At 47.4% G+C, this 19,524-nt stretch overlaps 1 protein-coding gene across 1 annotated transcript in view; it reads right to left on the reverse strand.

Annotated features, from left to right (window-relative positions):
* LOC124775477 overlaps positions 1-19,238 on the reverse strand; it is a 49,652-nt gene extending 30,414 nt beyond the window's left edge. Inside the window, exon 1 of the mRNA XM_047250310.1 lies at positions 18,987-19,238. Coding sequence (XP_047106266.1) covers positions 18,987-19,238 — 252 coding nt within the window. The remainder of the gene's footprint in view (positions 1-18,986) is intronic.
* Positions 19,239-19,524: the final 286 nt, after the last annotated feature.

Consider the following 19,524-nt stretch of genomic DNA (forward strand, 5'->3'; position numbering starts at 1 on the left):
TACTAATACGTGAAATTCTGAATGAGGAATTTTTGTATGTCCATCCTTTTAGCAGGAGGTCTCTGGGACGACGGCCGTCTACTGTCGTGAGAAGTAAATAAAAACACTGAAGCGTTGAAACTGGTAGCGACAAAATAAAATAAAACCATAAGGACGAGTGTAGGTGTTTTTATTTACTTGTAACGAATGAGGAGTTAGCTGCGTAATCTTTACCTATACCCAGAATGTACGAGGAGTGTTCAAATGTAAAGGTACGACACGTTGTGACAACCAAACCGACTGAAATTTGCATATTCCGCTTTGGGCTAAAATAGTGAAACATCTAGGGATGCGAATGAAGTGTTTAGCTTGGTTGTCCGAATGCACAGGCACATGACGTAGGAGAGAAACATGCAGTTGTGTATTGCGTCCATTTGACGGGCGTTGCTTGTGAAAACACCATGCCGTTCACAGAGCAAAATTCGACGACTGAGGAGCAGCAAGATGTTATCAGATTTCAAACTGCGGAAGGGGTTAACTCGATCGATATTCTTCCCCGGATGGTGGCCGTATACGGAAGAGACTACGTGTCCAAGTCAGTGAGGAAGCGGAGCACCCGCTTCCTGAAGACCAGGAGAATTGGAGTGATGAACCGAAAACAGGTCAGGCAAACAAGGTAATTGCGGCCGAACTCATTTTTGGAACACAACCTGCGATCAGCTTAGAGGCAGAAGTGATGACACTTTATGCAGGACCTGACCATCATTTTGCAGGACAATGCTCAAGCACGTACAGTGCAAGCTGTTACTGATTTGTTTGACTGATGGGGCTGCTAAGTGCTATACCACCTACTGCACTCCCTTGACTTAAGCCCTCGTGAGTTCAACTCGATTTCTAAACTGAGGGAAACACTTAGCGGCATTCGCTTCAGAACTGCTACAGATTCGTCTGGCAATAGACCACGCTGCTCGAAGTGTCAACACAACAGGTATGGCTAAAAGTATCCTACGACTTCCACATCGCTGGCAACGGGTTATACACAATGCTGGTGACTACTTTGAATGTCAGTAAAACTTTGAAACACGTATATATTTTGTACGAGCTGTAAATAAATAGTTGCCACTATTAAAGTTCCAACCCTCCTATGTACTGGTAATCGTTAGTACCGTGGGCATTGCTTGCTGTCCTCCGAGTATCGCAATTTCAGTGGTCAGCAGTGCATTTTTAATTATCCTCCTACGATGTAGTGTATAGCCACTGTAGTGACTGACAATTCACAATTTTTCACAAACACAACTTTTATTTAAGTACGTTTACAAGTCTAATGATTGAACAACAAAAGAAAGGTGACAATAACGATGGCAGTAAAAGTCTCCTAATTGAGGCAAACCAAAAGGTTCACTTCTAAATTTTCCACAGAGATTTGTGGTAACACACACACACACACACACACACACACACACACACACACACACTAGTAAAAGTCCAGTTCAGAGACGAAGACGTAATCTTCAGCAGTCGAAGCTCACGAGGTCGGCATCCAGAATGAACTGAACTTCGGGGCTGGTTCTAACCCCAAATAGCTGTCTCCAGCCAATCAGGTTTTGGCATAGTGATACTTCCTGCAGGCCGCGGCTGGAGCTCCCCCTGCACGAAGTAGTTCTTGGAATGTCTGTTTCCTTCTCTTGTATTAAATAGCCGGTGTTTACCATGGTGCTTTTGGTACGACTTGGACATATACAACCCAATCCTTTGTGGTGTAATATGGGTTTCTGGCCCTCAGGGGCTACCTTGGCTCGGGCGTAACACCACTCCCCCCTTGGAAATGCTGGTGCGGCACAGGTGATATCGCGCGGGGGGGGGGGGGGGGGGAGGGGAGAGTACTAATACAGCCCGGTGCCGTAGGCTGATCTGCAGCTAAGTCCTCCTCATGGAGACAGTGGAACCCGGCCGCCGGAGAGTAGGGGCGCCGCCTTCCGCGCGAGGCGGCTGGAACGCCGAAGCAGTGGCAGTTGCGGGGCGACGTCGGGCTGGGAAAGCGGCATGGGGACGTCCGTGTCATCCAAACGAGGCGGCGCCGAAGAGAGGCCGGGAAGTGGGTTCAGGGAAAGGTCCCGGAACTGCCCCAGATTTGGAGTATGCGGCGGTGTGGGGCTGGCAGCCGACGTCTGCTGGCTATCTCTGGGAAGATCATCCACCAACTGAAGAGATGGCATCAACGTAGGCCCCAAGGTAGGGGCCAGCGACGGGAGAGAGAGGGGAGCCAGCGTTTGGGGCTGCGGCTGCTCGAGGAAACGAGGACACAGTTGGTTGCAGTGACATGAAACCACCCTGTCGTCCAGGCGTATGTCGAACAGTTGTCGACCACAGGGCCGGATAATGATCCCCCGAAGCCAGCTGAGCCGGGGCCCGAAACTGTGAGCCCACACCTTGGAGCCTGATGAGTATCGGGAAACGCCGGGCAGGGCTCGAGGTCCAACCGGCAGCAGGAGGAGATGGAGTAGGGTCTGAGGCTGGCGACCAAGGAGCAGTTCGGCTGGACTCTTGTCCCCACCGGTGTGGCCCTGCAGGTACTGAGAAATAATGTAAGAGCTTCTTCCTGAGAATTGTACTCCATCCTCTGTGTAATTCTTCATCTGAGTTTTAAAAGTGAAAACAAGGCCACAGAGGAGCACCTCATTGACGGCCACCAGTTGATGGCGGATGGAGAAGAAGAATTGGAGGTCAGCGTGGGCGTGAGGCAGAGGAAGCATCAGCCAGCCGCAGAGAACATAGCGGCGCACCAGTTGTAGGAACGGATCTACGGTCGTCACTGCGGCCACCCGCTCAGCCGTGACTGGGAATGCACCTAACGCATCCTGTGTGTCGTCATTGACTTGAAAAATTAGGAGGTCTGACGAATCGAATGCTGAATCCTGGCCGGAGGAGAGCTGAGGCAAGGTATTGGCGTTGGCATGCTGGGAGGTGGGCCGGAAATGGATGGTGTACCTAAAATGTGAAAGGAATAGGGCCCACCACTGCTGGTGGCGGGAAGTCTTTGTGGGTAACTGGGATGATGGGGAAAATAAGGGCACGAGGGGCTTATGGTCAGTGATTAAGCGAAATGATGTACCATAAAGGTATGGCATGAATTTGGTACAGGCAAACATGATGGCTAGGGCCTCCTTCTCAATTTGGGAATATTTGCATTGGGCATCTGTAAGGGATTTAGATATGTACACCACCAGGCGTTCTGATCCATCCAGTAGACAGTGCGAAAGGACAGCCCCAACACCATAGTCTGAGGTATCCGTAGCCAAGGAGAGGAAGAGAGGGTTTATATGGCTGCAGAGCGCAACCTCCGCTTTAAGGTTGGGAAAGCTGATTCACAAGCCGGGGACCAACGAAAAGGCACGTTCTTTCGGCATAGGTGATGGAGGGGCGGCGATGTCGGCGGCGGAGGGAATGAATTTTCGATAGTAAGCTATTTTACCCAGGAAAGACCGCAATTGGTGGACTTCGCATGGATGAGGAAGGACCATTATAGCGGCGATGTGGGAGGAGGCAGGCGATATGCCATCGCAGGAAATGATATGACCCGGATATGAGATAGCAGGTTGCATTTTAGGCTCACAGTCTGCAGGCACAGGAACAATTGTGGTAGATGACTGAGATGTTCATTCGCGGTGTGGCCGGTGACAACGATGTCGTCTAGGTAGTTTATACTAGAGGCCGTCAGCTGTCGCCGTATTCACGCCCGTTCTCGTAAGCGAGACTGAGCAGCGAGAATGTTGCCTGCGAGATTATCGTGTTCCGAGAGCGCGGTCTCGATAACGAGGCGACCCGACGCTCTCGGCTGGCCACCTGCAGCGCCGCCGGTCGCATGGGGCCGTTCCGAACGCGGATCGTACTGTGTGCGGCTATCCGAGTTACAAGTATACTAGTAACGAACATGCACGTGTGGCATGTCACAGTTGTGCTGGTATGTGTGAACGTATTTTGGGAGATTTAAGACACATTTCGGTCGAACGAATCAAAACTGAGACATTCCAACAAATCCAGTCCACGTAATTACAAAAGTAAAGCTGCCATAGCTGGCTGAAAATAAACAAACCACAGCAACAGACATAAGAAAAACTACAAAAAGCCGGATCTACCTGTTGCTAAAGCTGAAAGAACCTTAAGATTACGATGCTTGAACTCAACAAAGGGAAATGCGTTACGGAATGGTGTTCTGAGGTAACTCATCACTTAGAAAGAAAATACTGATTGCACAATAGAGAGCAGTAAAAATAATATGTGATGTTCACTCACGGAAATCACGTAGGCACAATAATCTTCAAGGAGGTTGGCATTTTAACTGGCCGTCAAAATACATATATTTGCTACTGACATTCGTTATAAACAGCCCATCACAGTTAGAGAAGAACAGTGTTGTCCATAGGGAGAACACTAGAGGGAAAAAAGATCTTACCACTGTTAAAGCTGTCAGTGGCTCAGAAAGGAGTTCAGTATGCAATAACAAATATGTCTGATTACTTGCCCAATAACATAAAATGTCTGGCAGGTAGCAAAGTAAGTTCAAATGTAACTTAAAAATTAATATGTCTGGCAGGTAGCAAAGTGAGTTTTAAATCGAACTTAAAAATCACTTCTCCTGGACAACTCCTTCTCTTCCATTGAAGAATGTCTATTGAAAAGGTGGTAGCCAGAGGAAAAAAAGACGCTCTTTCCACATCATTTCCATAAAACAATCATTCAAATGATCTACCGAAAATTTAACTAACTGACCAACCAAAGACTGTTGTACCGGCAGTCGTACAATAGCACCCAAAAGAAAAACGATTCAAAGCAGCAGCTGAGGAACCGATCCACCTGCTAAACAGTACGCTGCAATAAATCTGTTATTTAGTGAGGAAGTATTGTCTTATACACAACCAATTTTCTTCTACTCAAGCGATGTAAACGACTGTAGTACACAATAATAAATTCATTTTATTAAAAGAAAGTGTACATATTCAAAATGAATAATGTAGAATATAGTTTCGCAAATTAATCTGAAACCTTAATTCAGCAGTCCCATTTCTGAAGATATTGCACTGTATTTGAGTCTGTTCTCCTGTTAGTACCATAGTTATACAACAATTTACTTTACTTAGTATGAAGTATGTAATATTCACTGCGTAATTGTGCAGTCAGTACTTATCACTTCTCAGTATTATATTTGATTACGTACACATCTCAGAAGACCAGTTGTCAGTTACCTTTGCTTCTGTGATTCAAATTTAGGTTATTTGTTTCTCTTATTGTTATGGATGATGAGAATATCATTAACGCGATCGAAATCTAGACAACTTCTTTTCTGAGTCAGTACCAACCCTGCCTTACTAAAATTTCTTTCACTCGAGGCACTACTGGCAGGTATACAGAAAACCTCTTTACTGAATTTGCTGAGTTTCGACAGGGTACACGAATTTGTTTTCCACCATGAAAGAAGGTCTGTGAACTCATCGTTTGGACTCTCCATGTTCATATATTTCTCAATCTCATCTTTCGATTTTGAGGTGAATGTTCGCCAATTTTGAAATTTTTGCGTGGGAGAAGACATGACATCTTTGGTTACGCTCGTATCAACAACGTTATTTAAGATTTTTCGCACATCTTGATGAATTTTTTCTCTTCTTTCTTCGGGAAAAACTAATAGTTCCTTGAAACAGGGATGCAAGAACTTTGCCACGTAATGAATGTCACGTAGCTCATTTAGAACTTTCTGTTTTATAAACAGTTCTGCCCTTTTCTTTAGCTTACACATTGTCAGATCGTCGGTTCCAGTTTCGCAGAGACCTATCAGTTTCAAAATCCACGGCACTACAAATGGTAGTGTTGGCTCATCGTCTCCTTCCAAATCGTCCGTGGCCTCTTTGAAAACTTTCAGAAATTGAATAACGCTTTCCATAGTCGCATTCTGATACGACGTCATCATCTCGTGTTTGTTTGAATCACGCAAAACGGTCTCTGTTTGGTCTCTCTGTGAATGGAATGAGTCTAACATCATGTACACACTGTTCCACCTGGTTTCTACATCATGGTGTAAAGTTTTATCTAATCTCGCGACTAAGCCAGATCGCTTCATAAAGCCTACTAGTTTACGTACAGTCAGGATGGAGTCATACACTGCAGGAATCTCATACATTAAGAAACCTTCATTGAATGTGTGCCTCAGTGCTGTATTAATACAGTGCATCACACATGGGAGTCGTTTGTGTGCTTCTAGTGCTTTCTTGATGTTAGCTCCTTGATCTGTAACGAAAGTAACCTGTCTTAGTTCCGAGGACGTTGTCTGCAACTCTGTTATTTGTTCATATATTTTCGTAATGGTATGTTCACCAGTCTTGGCAACATCTGGAAACCTCGTAGTTAAGAGTAACCTGTTTTGTAGTATCCATTTGTTCGTCGACTCATCAATATAGCTGGATGTGACAGTCAGGTAATGGGTCTTACGATAACTGTCTGTCCACAGATCGCATGTCATTGAACACTGGTTTTTAGCAATTGCGTCTTTCACTACTGGAATAAGTTAACTCCTGACTTCATCAGCCAATTCCTTAATATGTAGTGCTACAGTCCTTGGGGAAGGTAGCACGTCTTGGGCGGTGATTTGTCCATATTTTGCTCCTGTATTTATCAGTTCTTGAGCTAAGCTTATGAATCCTTCACCACTTACCATATTAAATGGTCGGAGGTCTGTTGCACACATTAAAACACATTTGTCCCTAATAGATATTTTATCAGCACTGGCAGCTGCAACGCTTGACAAGTGTCGATGATCCTTTCATTTACGTCTATTCATTCCAGTTGTGCTTCCTTTGTAAGCAAGCAATGCTCCACAATTTCGATTTTGGCACTGAACGTAACCAACTGGAAGACGTGTATCTCTTTCAGCAACTACCTGAAACAGTCGTAATAAACACCTCCATGTATGTTTCACGAAAACATTTTTTCTTTTCGTTTAAGGACACAAGAAACATATCAATTCATCAAAAACGCTAGACAAACAAAGCGATTCGATTAATCAAATACTATCACGTATCGAATTCGGAAGCTCTATTCTGTAATTATTTAGTAATAATTAAAGGGCTTACCTTAAATTTTTCCCAACTGGAACTGCCACTCCTCACTCCCACTTTATTTATCAGAATGTACGTCCCACCAGCAAGTTTCTTCAACACAACATCTTTTGTGATGGTAGTCATTGCATTGGTCCCGGTTCCGCAACTGCTCATGCTGAGTTTAGTCCCGTGACAGTTTACTGCCTACCGCTACGTTACGATAATGCGAGTCTCTCCCACCTCACGCGCCTGTGCCAGCGATAGTGAGCCACTTAGCGAGAAGCGAGCGAGACTGAGCAGCGTTTTGACGTGCTCTAGTTTATACAACGTGTCACATCCTGCAAGAGCTGTTCCAAGTAACACTGAAAGATGGCCGGTGCACTAGTGAAGCCGTAGTCTACATGAGGCGGTTCAACCAGAACAACTCAAATGGTGTGTTGAGGATGGCCAAGTGAGTAGAAGGCTCATCGAAAGGTATTTGGAGGTAGGCCTCGGTAAGATTGATCTTCGAAAAAAATTACGACCCTGCGATCTTGGAGAACAGGTCCTCTGGACGCAGGAGGGGCTAGTCTTCAACCTGTATCTGAGGGTTAAGTGTAGCCTTGAAGTCGCCACAAACTCGTAGAAGCCCATCTGGTCTCTTGACAACGACCAAGGGTGTCGCCCACGAACTGTAATGGACAGGAGTGACGACTCCCTCCATGGTGAGAAAGTCCATTTCTTGTTGAAGAGGCTGCTGGAGGGCATGGGGAACCTGCTGCACTCGAAAGTACTTCGGGCGGGCAGACGATTTCAGTTGGAGCGATGCATGAAAATCTTGAGCACAGCCGACGCCCGGCGAGAAGAGGTTCTGGAATACCGTTAACAAGGTATCGACTGCTCGAAACGGAACCTAGGAAGACACCAGATGAACACTGTCGTCGATGGCGAAGGCATCGAACCTGAAGAGATCCACCGTGGCCGTATTGTTGACCACAAGGAAGGTAACTGTCCGGCGAACCTATTTATACAGGATGTAAGCCGTGAAATGACCCAAGAGGGCGATTGCTTGCGCCAAGGTGTGGGCGCCAGGGGGTGGGGGGGGGGGCGCCCCTGTCTTCGCATAAGAGGAATAGATGATCAGTGAGACCGCTGCTCCAGTGTCCACCTGCATCTGCAGCGGCTGACCGTTGACCTGAACGTCGATCATCGACTTGGAAGATCCTGAAGACTGCATCTGGTTGATATCCACGGGTATAGGCCCCCAACGGTCACTGGCCGGATGCGGAGGGGGCTGCCGAGATTGGCAGACCGAACTGACATGTCCGTTACGGGTACACACTGCACAATACGCCCACCTGTCAGGACAGTCTTCCCGTGCATGGTTCTTAAAGCATCCCAGGCAGGACGGCAGCAGGAGGGGCTGGCGGCGCGGGGACCTCCGTGCACCGATGGTCTGCGCCGGACCCACGGAGCCGTCCGAGGACGCGAATTCCTGGACAGGCCGGCTGCCCTGTCGACGCTGTGCACAACAGCACGGTCGGCGCCGCTCGTCGGAGTGGACGGCGGCGACGTCTTCGGCCTCCGCCAGCGATGCGACGGGCTCTGAGGCGTCGTGGTCGCGGAGGGCCGCCACTTCCGCCCAGGATTCCAAACGCTTGTCGGCCGCCGCAGAGACTCCGTACTTGAATGCTAGATCAATGATCTGGTCCAGAGTAGGTTCGTCGAGTCTGAGGAAAGCCGCGTCAGGGGCGGCCTGGATGAGGTGGTCGCGGATCATCTCGTCCGCGTAGGATTCTTTGGAGACTCGTGTGTTGAAGTGACATTTCCGGCTGAGACCTTGCAGTTCCGCTGCCCACTGTCGATAGGATTGACCAGCCTTCTTGCGACACTCGTAAAATTCGACGCGGGCAGCCAACATGTGGAACTGTCGTCGATAGTAAGATGCGACAACCTCAAAAATCTGGGAGAAAGTCAAAGAATCCGGAGGTCGAGGTTGGAGTTTCGTCAAGAGAACATACACTTTGGACTGGTTCCAGGACAAAAAGTAGGAATGACGAGCAGTCTCTTGAAAAACCTGGTGGATTTGAAAATGCTCCTGGAGCCGCTTCTCGTATGTTTCCCAGTCTTCAGCATCCTCGTTGAAAGCGGGAAACGGCGAGGGTGGCGGAACCGGGTGGTTTTGCAAGAGTTCCGTAAACAAACGTTCCTGTGTATCCTGAAATTTCTTTCAAAACTGTTGGAAACCTTGTAGTAAGTCGTGCACACTTTGGACCAGCTGCTGAAGTACAACTTCCGCCACGAGGAAGGCACACGCACCACCAACTCGTCACCACTTGTGTAGTGACTGACAATTCGCAATTTTTCACAGACACAACTTTTATTTAAGTACGTTTACAAGGCTGATGACTGAACAACAAAAGAAAGGTAACAATAACGATGCCAGTAAAAGTCTCCTAATTGAGGCAAACCAAAAAGTTCACTTCTAAATTTTCCACAAAGGTTCGTGGTAGCACACACACACACACACACACACACACACACACACACACACACACATTAGTGAAAGTCCAGTTCAGAGACGAAGACGTTATCTTCAGCAGTCGAAGTCCACGAGGTCGGCATCCAGAGTGAACTGAACTTCGGGACTGGTTTTAGTCCCTAAATAGCTGTCTCCAGCCAATCAGGTTTTGGCGTAGTGATACTTCCTGCAGGCTGTGGCTAGAGCTCCCCCTGCTGGATGTAGTTCTCGGGATGACTGTTTCCATTATCTTGCATGTAAATAGCTGGTGTTTACCATGGTGCTGTCCGCCCCCGGTAGCTGAGTGGTCAGCGCGACAGACTGTCAATCCAAAGGGCCCAGGTTCGATTCCCGGCTCGGTCGGAGATTTTCTCCTCTCAGGGACTGGGTGTTGTGTTGTCCTAATCATCATCATTTCATCCCCATCGACGCGCAAGTCGCCGAAGTGGCGTCAGATCGAAAGACTTGCACCAGGTGAACGGTCTACCCGACGGGAGGCCCTCGTCACACGACATTTCATTTCACCAGAGTGCTTTTGGTACGCTTTGGACATAGACAACGCTGTCCTCTGTGGTGTAACATTGGTTGCAGGCCCTCAGGGGCTACCTTGGCTCCGGCATAACAACCGCCTCGACATCTTCTTACATAGCCGCGTCATTTCCGTACCGAGAAATGTACCACAGTGACTGATGTGCTGGACTCACATTCACAAGGCGTGGAATTCAAATCCCCATATCGGCATCCTGATCTGCGTGTAGACTAACTGAACCGCAGTACGTGTTTCCATTGGTCATTAGTCCACGTTTTGTGTTTTTGAAGCTTGAGCAAGCTTCTCCTTTGCAGTCACATGGTTTTTAAGTGGTGTGCCAACAGAAACTCTGCATAAAAACGTGTTTTACGCGTTTTAGGTCGAAAAGTTTCAGTTGGCTCTTTGTCATACAGCACACATTAACCTCGTGTTAGTGTCTTACTCGTCAGAGGTAACGAACATAACAAGCTTCTTCAATGTCCACCACGCTTTACGAAAAACTGAACATTAAGTCTATGTTTGGTATTGTGTTTTTCAGATGATTGTTTATGTTGTTATGTAAAGTGCCCTCCACCACACACCGTTGGGTGGCTTGCGGAGTATAAACGTAGATGTAGATGTATGTAATTGTACATAAAAGCGATTCATTTATTTCAACTTCCTCCATCCCCTCCTTGCCTCATAGAGACGCTCGGTGTTCGACGGGTGTGAACAGCATCTTGACCTTTTAATGTAGCTTTATTCTACATGGTACAGTCACATTAATGTGACCACCTATCAAAAGCCTGAACAGCCACCTTTCGCCGTGTGAACGTGCAGGAAGGGGACAATGAGGTCCTGGAAGGTACCGGCAGGGGTGTGGAGCCATTCCGACTCCAGCGCCGTGGCCAGCTGTGCAGCGTTCAGCAGTTGAGGATGCATGACGCAAACAGCCCGATCGAGGTGATCCCACAGTCTCGACTGGGTTTTAATTCGAGGGATTTGATGGCGTCCGCAGGTCGTGTTTGTGCTGTAGCGTTCTCGCTTCCCGCGCCCGGATTCCCGGGTTCGATTCCCAGCGGGGTCAGGGATTTTTCTGCCTCGTGATGACTGGGTGTTGTGTGATGTTCTTAGGTTAGCTAGGTTTAAGTAGTTCTAAGTTCTAGGGGACTGATGACCATAGATGTTAAGTCCCATAGTGCTCAGAACCATTTGAACCATTTTTGATTTGATGTCCAGGGGAGTACGATAACCTCTTCAAATCACGCACGTACGTGGCGAGCTGTGTGAGACGTTGCATTGTCCTGCTGGTAAATACCATCGTGCAGAGTATTGGCTGGTTGGTTTGGGGTATAAGGGGACCAAACTACAGGGTATCAGTCCCTCGCGCAGGAGTGGACATGGTCCCCAAAGACAGATGCATACTTGTGTTGATCAATTGTGTCTTCCAGAATGATGAGAGGCCCAGTGAATGCCACGAACGCTCCCTCTTCCCGCCTGAAGCCTTCCGACAATTGTTACAGCGCCGTACACACCAAAGAACAACTGTCTGATGGAGCATAAAAAGTGATTCACCAGGCGAGTCCATATTTCACCATTAGTGGGTGTCCAGTTGCGGTATTGGCGTGAAAATTCCATCCTTCGTCGCCGATGAACATCAGTCAGCATGGGTGCATAAACACGCGCCTGCTGCACAGGCCTATAAGCAGTAACTTTCGCTGAACGGTCATTGAGCAGACAAACTTCGTAGCCCCTTGTTTCACCTGGTCTGTCAGTTGCTCAATAGTTGCATGGCTGTTCGTTCTGTACACATCTCTGCTGCCGTTGTTCACACCTGTCATCTTTGGCCCGTGGTGCACCACCGTCGCCTCGGCGCCGGTTTTTGATAGCGCCGGTTTTTGAAAGCGCCGTTTTGCAGTGCACGGTGTACTTTACCACAGCGGCAGGCAAACACTTCACAGACTTAGCCGTTTCGGAAATGCTTCCACCCTTAGCCCGAAAGCCAATGATCATGTGCTTCTGGAAGTCAGGTAAATCGCTCCTTTTTCGGGTTAGAAAATGTCTGCACTGTTTTCTTCGTCTCCACAGACACACTTTATATATCCTCCACTGGTAGTGCTGCCACCAGCAGTCTGTGAATGATTATTGCACGTTGACGTCGATCGTAGGCAGCGTTCAAATTAATGTGACTGGACCGTGTATAAGCAGCGATACAGAAATGTAAACATTCGAACTTCCGGTGGAGAGTGGTGTCGATATGGAGTCGATAGATACAACACTGGTCATTAAAGCTGCAACAACATGCTTGGGTATAAAAGTGAGTGGCATCTGAGCACAACCACGCAGAGTTAGGAACATCTACAGGGTGGTTATAACTAAACTTTGACTACTTGAGAGGGCCCCCATGAAAATTAAAATTATTTCGTTGCCAACATCTTCTTTAATACAGATTGGCTTGTGAGTAATGTAGAACTGGCGTGTACGTAGGTATTAGAAGTGAGGTATGCGTTGGTCTAATTGTTTTCGTTTTTAGCTCTTTAATAGCTTCTTCTGTAGGAGTTTCATGGCAGATAAAACATTTAATTTTAGGATGTACAGTGTGTGATGCGTTGGATCAGGGAGGTGCTATAGATACTAATTAAGGCGCACAGTTTTTAAAAAGAGTTGTACGAGTGTATAAGCTGTCATAAGAGATGGAAAAGTCAAAGCAAGATGTTCAGAGACTAGGGCTCGATTTCGAAGATTCCCAGGGAAACTGTCATCAACTGGGGGGTGGGGGTGTGGATTGGAAACTACATTTACCAGTCTGAGAAAACAAACAGGAAACGATAAGCACTTTGTTGTAGATAGCAAATAGAAAATGAAAGGCTAAATGACCCAGTGGAGCAGTTACAAAGGCAGTGTGATTGCAAGGGTACACAGCTCTCAAAACTGCAAGCACAGAGGCAAGATTTGATGAAGAAGACCAGAAACCGGAACAAAGGAAGGATGATCTGGAATGAATTGACTGTTCACTTCCCCAAATTGCCACATGTCCCTATACCCAGTAGAATTTCAGTAGGTTCCCTCGCTGTTGTAAGACCTACAGTTGATTTTTTATTAACTGGGTGAAGTCTTTAGCGCTAGTACTAAACTTTTATGAGGCGAGTGTCAATAAAGGCCACAAAATTATGAAAACGTGAACTGCGAAGGAAAACATAAAGATCTCCCTTAAATTATGCACACGCACTAGCCAACACATACAAAACAATGAAAATCACGATGTCAGATCGAAAACTTACAGAAAAAAGAAAAATGCAGTGGAAAGAATTAAAATAATATCGCAGATGGCTGTGGTTGGCTGATCGCTGGAATAAAAGGGATGACGCAGTTAATGTACAACACGCTGGAAACTCCAACTTAAAAGCATAGGCCAGACTCCAGACACTTCACAAAATTTTAAATGCTTTATCACACTTACATAAGTACGTAGGCTTTCGCGACCGGTGTCCTATTGAATATAATAATTTTGGGTGTTAGACTGAGTCACTATGAAACACTGAATTGCCGACGTTTCGGGTGACTTTGCAGCGGTCCTCTTCAGCGCGGTTAACTGTTTTACAGTGACCTGCCTAATATCCAAAACGATTTTATTCACTTATATCGTCATCAGCTACTACATGGGCAGACCCCGATCTCTATTTGCTTCTGCCCTCCTATCACAATATAAACTGAGCTGACCAAAGTCATGGGATACCTCCTAGTGTTGTGTCGGACCTCATTTTGTCCGACGTAGTGCAGCAACTCGACATGACACGCACTCAGTAAGTCGTTGGATGTCCTCTGCAGAAATGTAGAGTCATGTTGCTCTATAGCCGTCCTTAACGGTGAAAGTGTTACCGATACAGAAATTTGTGCACGAACTGATCTCTCGATTATGTCCCATAAGTGTTCGGTGTGTGACCAGATCATTCGCTCGAATTGTCTATAACGTTTTTCAAACCAATCTCAAAGAGCTGTGGCGCCGTGATATGGCGAATTGTGATCCACAAAAATTCCATCGATATTTAGGAACATGAAGTCCACGAATGATTGCAGGTGGTCTCCAAATAGCCGATCATAACCATTTCCAGTCAACGAGCGGTTTAACTGGAGCGCAGGACCTAGTCGATTCCATGCAAACGCAGCCTACACCTTTATGGAGCCACCTCCAGCATGCCCAGTGCCTTGTTGACAAATTTGGTCCACGGCTTCGTGGGGTCTGCGCCACACTTGAACCTTACCATCAGCTCTTACCAACTGAAATCGGGATTCATGTGACCAGGACACAGATTTCCAGTCGACTGGTGTCCAACCGCTATGGTCACGAGCCCAGGGGAGGCGTTAAGACGATGTCCTGCTGTTAGGAAAAGCACTCACGTCCGTTGTCTGCTGCCATAGTCTGTTGACGCCAAATCTCGCCGCACCGTCCTAGCGGATACGTTCGTCGTACGTACCACACTGATTTCTGCGGTTACATCAGGCAGTGTCGTTTGTCTGTTACCAGTGACAACTCTACGGAAACGCCACTCCTCTCGGTGGTTAAGTAAAGGCCGTCGGCCATTGCGTTGTCCTTGGTGAGACGTAATGCCTGAAATGTGGCATTCTCGGCACACTCTTGACGTTGTGGATCCCGAAATATCGAATTTCCTAACGATTTCCAAAATGGAATGTCCCATGCGTCTAGGTCCCACGTTCAGAATCTGTTAATCCCCGTCATGCGATCACGTCGTAAACCTTTACACACGAATCACCTGAGTACAGATGGAAGCTACGCCAATGCGCTGCCCTGATATACCTCGTGTATGCGATGCTACCGCCATCTGTATAAGCGCATATCGCTATCCCATGATTTTTTGAAACTTCGATGTAAAACGCACTCAGTTATAATGTGGCGTACAGTGATTTGCACGGTACAGGCATCGCAGTGTAGGATGCGACGTGTTAGGATACGGCGGCCAATTCGGAGGCAGGCCAGGGCTACTTAATCGCGCCGGAGTAACCGGCACATTGAACGCCACGGCCGGACAGTTGCTTCACCGACCGTAGCTTGTAGTCCCTCACTGCCAGCCACTCGTCGTCCCACAATTGCACGGATCTCGATTCACCAGCGAAATGATACTCTGCAAGGGAATGGCAGGTTGCGCCACGTCATGTCCCATGCAGGCGTTGTTGACGGCTCGTTCTACCTGTTCTGCTCCCCAAATCTCCACGTGCTCCAGTATCCAGGAGTACCTACTTCTGTCGCAGCTGTAGGATGTACACTTGGTCATATGTTCGCAAACCGCAGGTGGCAGCATAACGGCCCAAAAACGTTTTCCTCAGGATGATAGTAACCACCTAGGGTAGGATCAAATCAAAAACACATATAATGCAACAGCGGATGAGCTCTGTATTAAGCAAACGAGACTCTCACCGCCATTTGTACTCATACAGCTAACTAGCCGGCACAAACAGGAAAGCCGAACAAAGACACAAACAAATCCCACACTACTCTACATAACGAGCGGCCGATTTTATAATCGAATTGACCTCTCAGATTGCAACTTGGCATGATAGAGGTACGGTATCACTGCAGCTGGTCCCGGAAATGTCTTCGCGGACCAGCTGTAATGGTGAAACCTCTGCACTAACGTTTCCCAACTATCACGCATGAACTGTCGCTATTGGCACAAATCCGTCGGTAGCCCTATTATCCGCCCAGACTATCACAGAGGGATTTTTCCCATGGTGCTTGTCGTGGCAATTTTATCCCTCTGGCCTTGAAACCGCTACCCTTCAATTGCTTTCCGTCTACTGTCTCCTCAATAGCACCGTATTGGTGAATGATCGCACGCAGACGTACAGACATCACAGATTTGCATCCTGTTACTTCTCTTTTTGAAATCTGATAAATTTGTCATAGGTGACACGAGAACCTTTCTGTTGGCTACCATGCAAGTGTAGGCATGAAAGTGGTCCAGTTCCTCGGTCATGTATTAACTGGACCGTATTCTCTAACGGGTACCCATGGTGAGGAAAGTTTCAAAGTGAATCTTGACCTACAATGAAGTGACAAAAGTCACTGGATATCGATGTGCACATGTACAGATGGCGGTATAAAAGGGCAGAGTATTGACGGAGCTGTCATTCTCCCTCCGGCGAATCATATGAAAAGGTATCCGACGTGGTTCTGGCAGCAGGACGCGAATGAAAGGGTTTTGAACGCGGAATAACATTTGGAGCTAGACGCATGGGACTTACCATTTTGAAAGTCGTTAAGGTTCAAATGGCTCTGAGCACTATGCGACTTAACTTCCGAGGTCGTCAGTCGCCTAGAACTTAGAACTAATTAAACCTAACTAACCTAAGGACATCACACACATCAATGCCCGAGGCAGGATTCGAACCTGCGACCGCAGCGGTCGCTCGGCTGCAGACTGTAGCGCCTAGAACCGAGTCGTTAAGGAATTCAGTATTGCGAGATCGACATTGTCACGACTGTGAAGAAAATACAAAATATCAGACATCACCTCTTATCACGGACAACGCAGTGGTCGACGGCCTTCACTTAACGAGCAAGAGCAGCGGCATTTGCATACAGTTGTCAGTACTACCAGACAAAAAAAAATGCAAATGTGTGTGAAATCTTATGGGATTTAACTGCTAAGGTCATCAGTCCCTAAGCTTACACACTACTTAAGCTAAATTATCCTAAGGACAAACACACACACCCATGCCCCAGGGAGGACTCGAACCTCCGCCGGGACCAGCCGCACAGTTCATGACTGCAGCGCCTAAGACCGATCGGCTAATCCCGTGCGGCACCAGACAGGAAACACAGCGTGAAATAACCCCAGAAATCAATGTGGGACGTACGACGGACGTATCCATTAGGGCAATGCAGAAAAATCTGACGTCATTGGCTTATGGTAGCAGACGACTGATGCACGTGCCTTTGCTAACAACAAGACATTGCCTGCAGCGTCTCTTCTGGGCTCGAGACCATATCTGTTGAACCCTTTTTTTTTTTTTTTTTTTTTTTTTTTTTTTTTTTTTTTTTTTTTTTTTGTCATCAGTTTGCTGACTGGTTTGATACAGCCCGCCACGAATTCCTTTCCTGTGCTAACCTCTTCATCTCAGAGTAGCACTTGCAACCTACGTCCTCAATTATTTGCTTGACGTATTCCAATCTCTGTCTTCCTCTACAGTTTTTGCCCTGTACAGCTCCCTCTAGTACCATGGAAGTCATTCCCTCATGTCTTAGCAGATGTCCTATCATCCTGTCCCTTCTCCTTATCAGTGTTTTCCACATATTCCTTTCCTCTCTGATGCTGCGTAGAACCTCCTCATTCCTTACCTTATCAGTCCACCTAATTTTCAACATTCGTCTATAGCACCACATCTCAAATGCTTCGATTCTCTTCTGTTCCGGTTTTCCCACAGTCCATGTTTCACTACCATACAATGCTGTACTCCAGACGTACATCCTCAGAAATTTCTTCCTCAAATTAAGGCCGGTATTTGATATTAGTAGACTTATCTTGGCCAGAAATGCCTTTTTTTGCCATAGCGAGTCTGCTTTTAATGTCCTCCTTGCTCCGTCCGTCATTGGTTATTTTACTGCCTAGGTAGCAGAATTCCTTAACTTCATTGACTTCGTGACCGTCAATCCTGATGTTAAGTTTCTCGCTGTTCTCATTTCTACTACTTCTCATTACCTTCGTCTTTCTCCGATTTACTCTCAAACCATACTGTGTACTCATTAGACTGTTCATTCCGTTCAGCAGATCATTTAATTCTTCTTCACTTTCACTCAGGATAGCAATGTCATCAGCGAATCGTTTCATTGATATCCTTTCACCTTGTATTTTAATTCCACTCCTGAACCTTTCTTTTATTTCCATCATTGCCTCCTCGATGTACAGATCGAAGAGTAGGGGTGAAAGGCTAAAGCCTTGTCTCACACCCTTCTTAATACGAGCACTTCGTTCTTGATCGTCCACTCTTATTATTCCCTCTTGGTTGTTGTACATATTGTATATGACCGGTCTCTCCCTATAGCTTACCCCTACTTTTTTCAGGATCTCGAACAGCTTGCACCATTTTATATTGTCGAACGCTTTTTCCAGGTCGACAAATCCTATGAAAGTGTCTCGATTTTTCTTTAGCCTTGCTTCCATTATTAGCCGTAACGTCAGAATTGCCTCTCTCGTCCCTTTACTTTTCCTAAAACCAAACTGATCGTCACCTAGCGCATTCTCAATTTTCTTTTCCATTCATGTTGAACCCTAGAGGACTGCAAAACCGTGGCCCAGTCAGATGAGTCCCAATTTCAGCTATTAAGAGCCAACGATAGGGTTGGAGTGCGGCGGAGACCCCACGAAGCCACGGACCCAATTTGTTAACAAGGCACTGTGCAAGTCAGAGGTGGCTGCATAATGGTGTGGGCTGTGTTTGGATGGAATTGACTGGGTTCTCTGCTGCAACTGAAATGATCGTTGACTGGAAATGGTTATGTTTCCCCAGGTGGAGACAATCTGTATCCACTCATGGAGTACAGTTCGCAAACAAGGATGTAATTTTCAATGGGCCACAATTGTTGGCGGTTGGAACATTCTGGCCAGTTCGAGATAATGATTTGGCCATCCAGAATGCCCGGCATGAATCCCGTCGAACATTTATGGGACGGTTCATACACAAGATCCTGCACCAGCAACACTTTCGCAATTACGGACGGCTATAGAGGCAGCACGGCTCAGTGTTTCTGAAGAAACTTCCAACGCTTGTTGAGTCCATGGCACGTCGAGCTGCTGCACTGCGCTGGGCAAAGCGAGGCCTGACGCGATATTGCAAGGTGTCCCAGGACTTTTGTCGCCCCAGTGCACTGCCTCGGACGCTGACTCGTGCATACCTTGTTGCTGGGCGCGTCGTCGGGGTCGGGCTGCGACGGCGGACCGCCGCCCCCGGGCGGCCCGCCCTGGCCCGACACGACGGCCGCGACCGCCGCCAGGAGCGCCACGGTCGCGCCGAGCGCCGCCGCCCTGCACGCTGTGTCCGCCGGCATGGTGGCTGGCCGCGCCACCCGCGCGCCGCTTTTAAAGCCGCCACTAAGCGCTTCCTGGTGTCGCGTGCCGCCCTGATGCCGCCGCCCTAATCGCCACATCTTAGTGCTGCGCCCTGCTATTCAGCGCAGCGCATCCGCAGCCCTCGACCGACACGCGAACTGCACATCGCCAAGATACACTGCACTGATTTCGCTCAAATAGCCTTGTGACACACGGTTTCTGGGTGCCTACATCGAGTGAATTGCCTCCATAGAGTTTCACAGTGGGGCAGGAAAGTAATACGAGGCGAACGTGAAAAATTATCGTCCTGTAGGCGAGAAATGGGCTTATTTTTCGACCGTGTACTCAGTTACGAAGAGTAATCGTACAGTTTTAATTACGCGC

This window comes from Schistocerca piceifrons, chromosome 2, assembly GCF_021461385.2.
Source record: "Schistocerca piceifrons isolate TAMUIC-IGC-003096 chromosome 2, iqSchPice1.1, whole genome shotgun sequence".
NCBI classification, from domain to species: Eukaryota; Metazoa; Arthropoda; class Insecta; order Orthoptera; family Acrididae; genus Schistocerca; species Schistocerca piceifrons.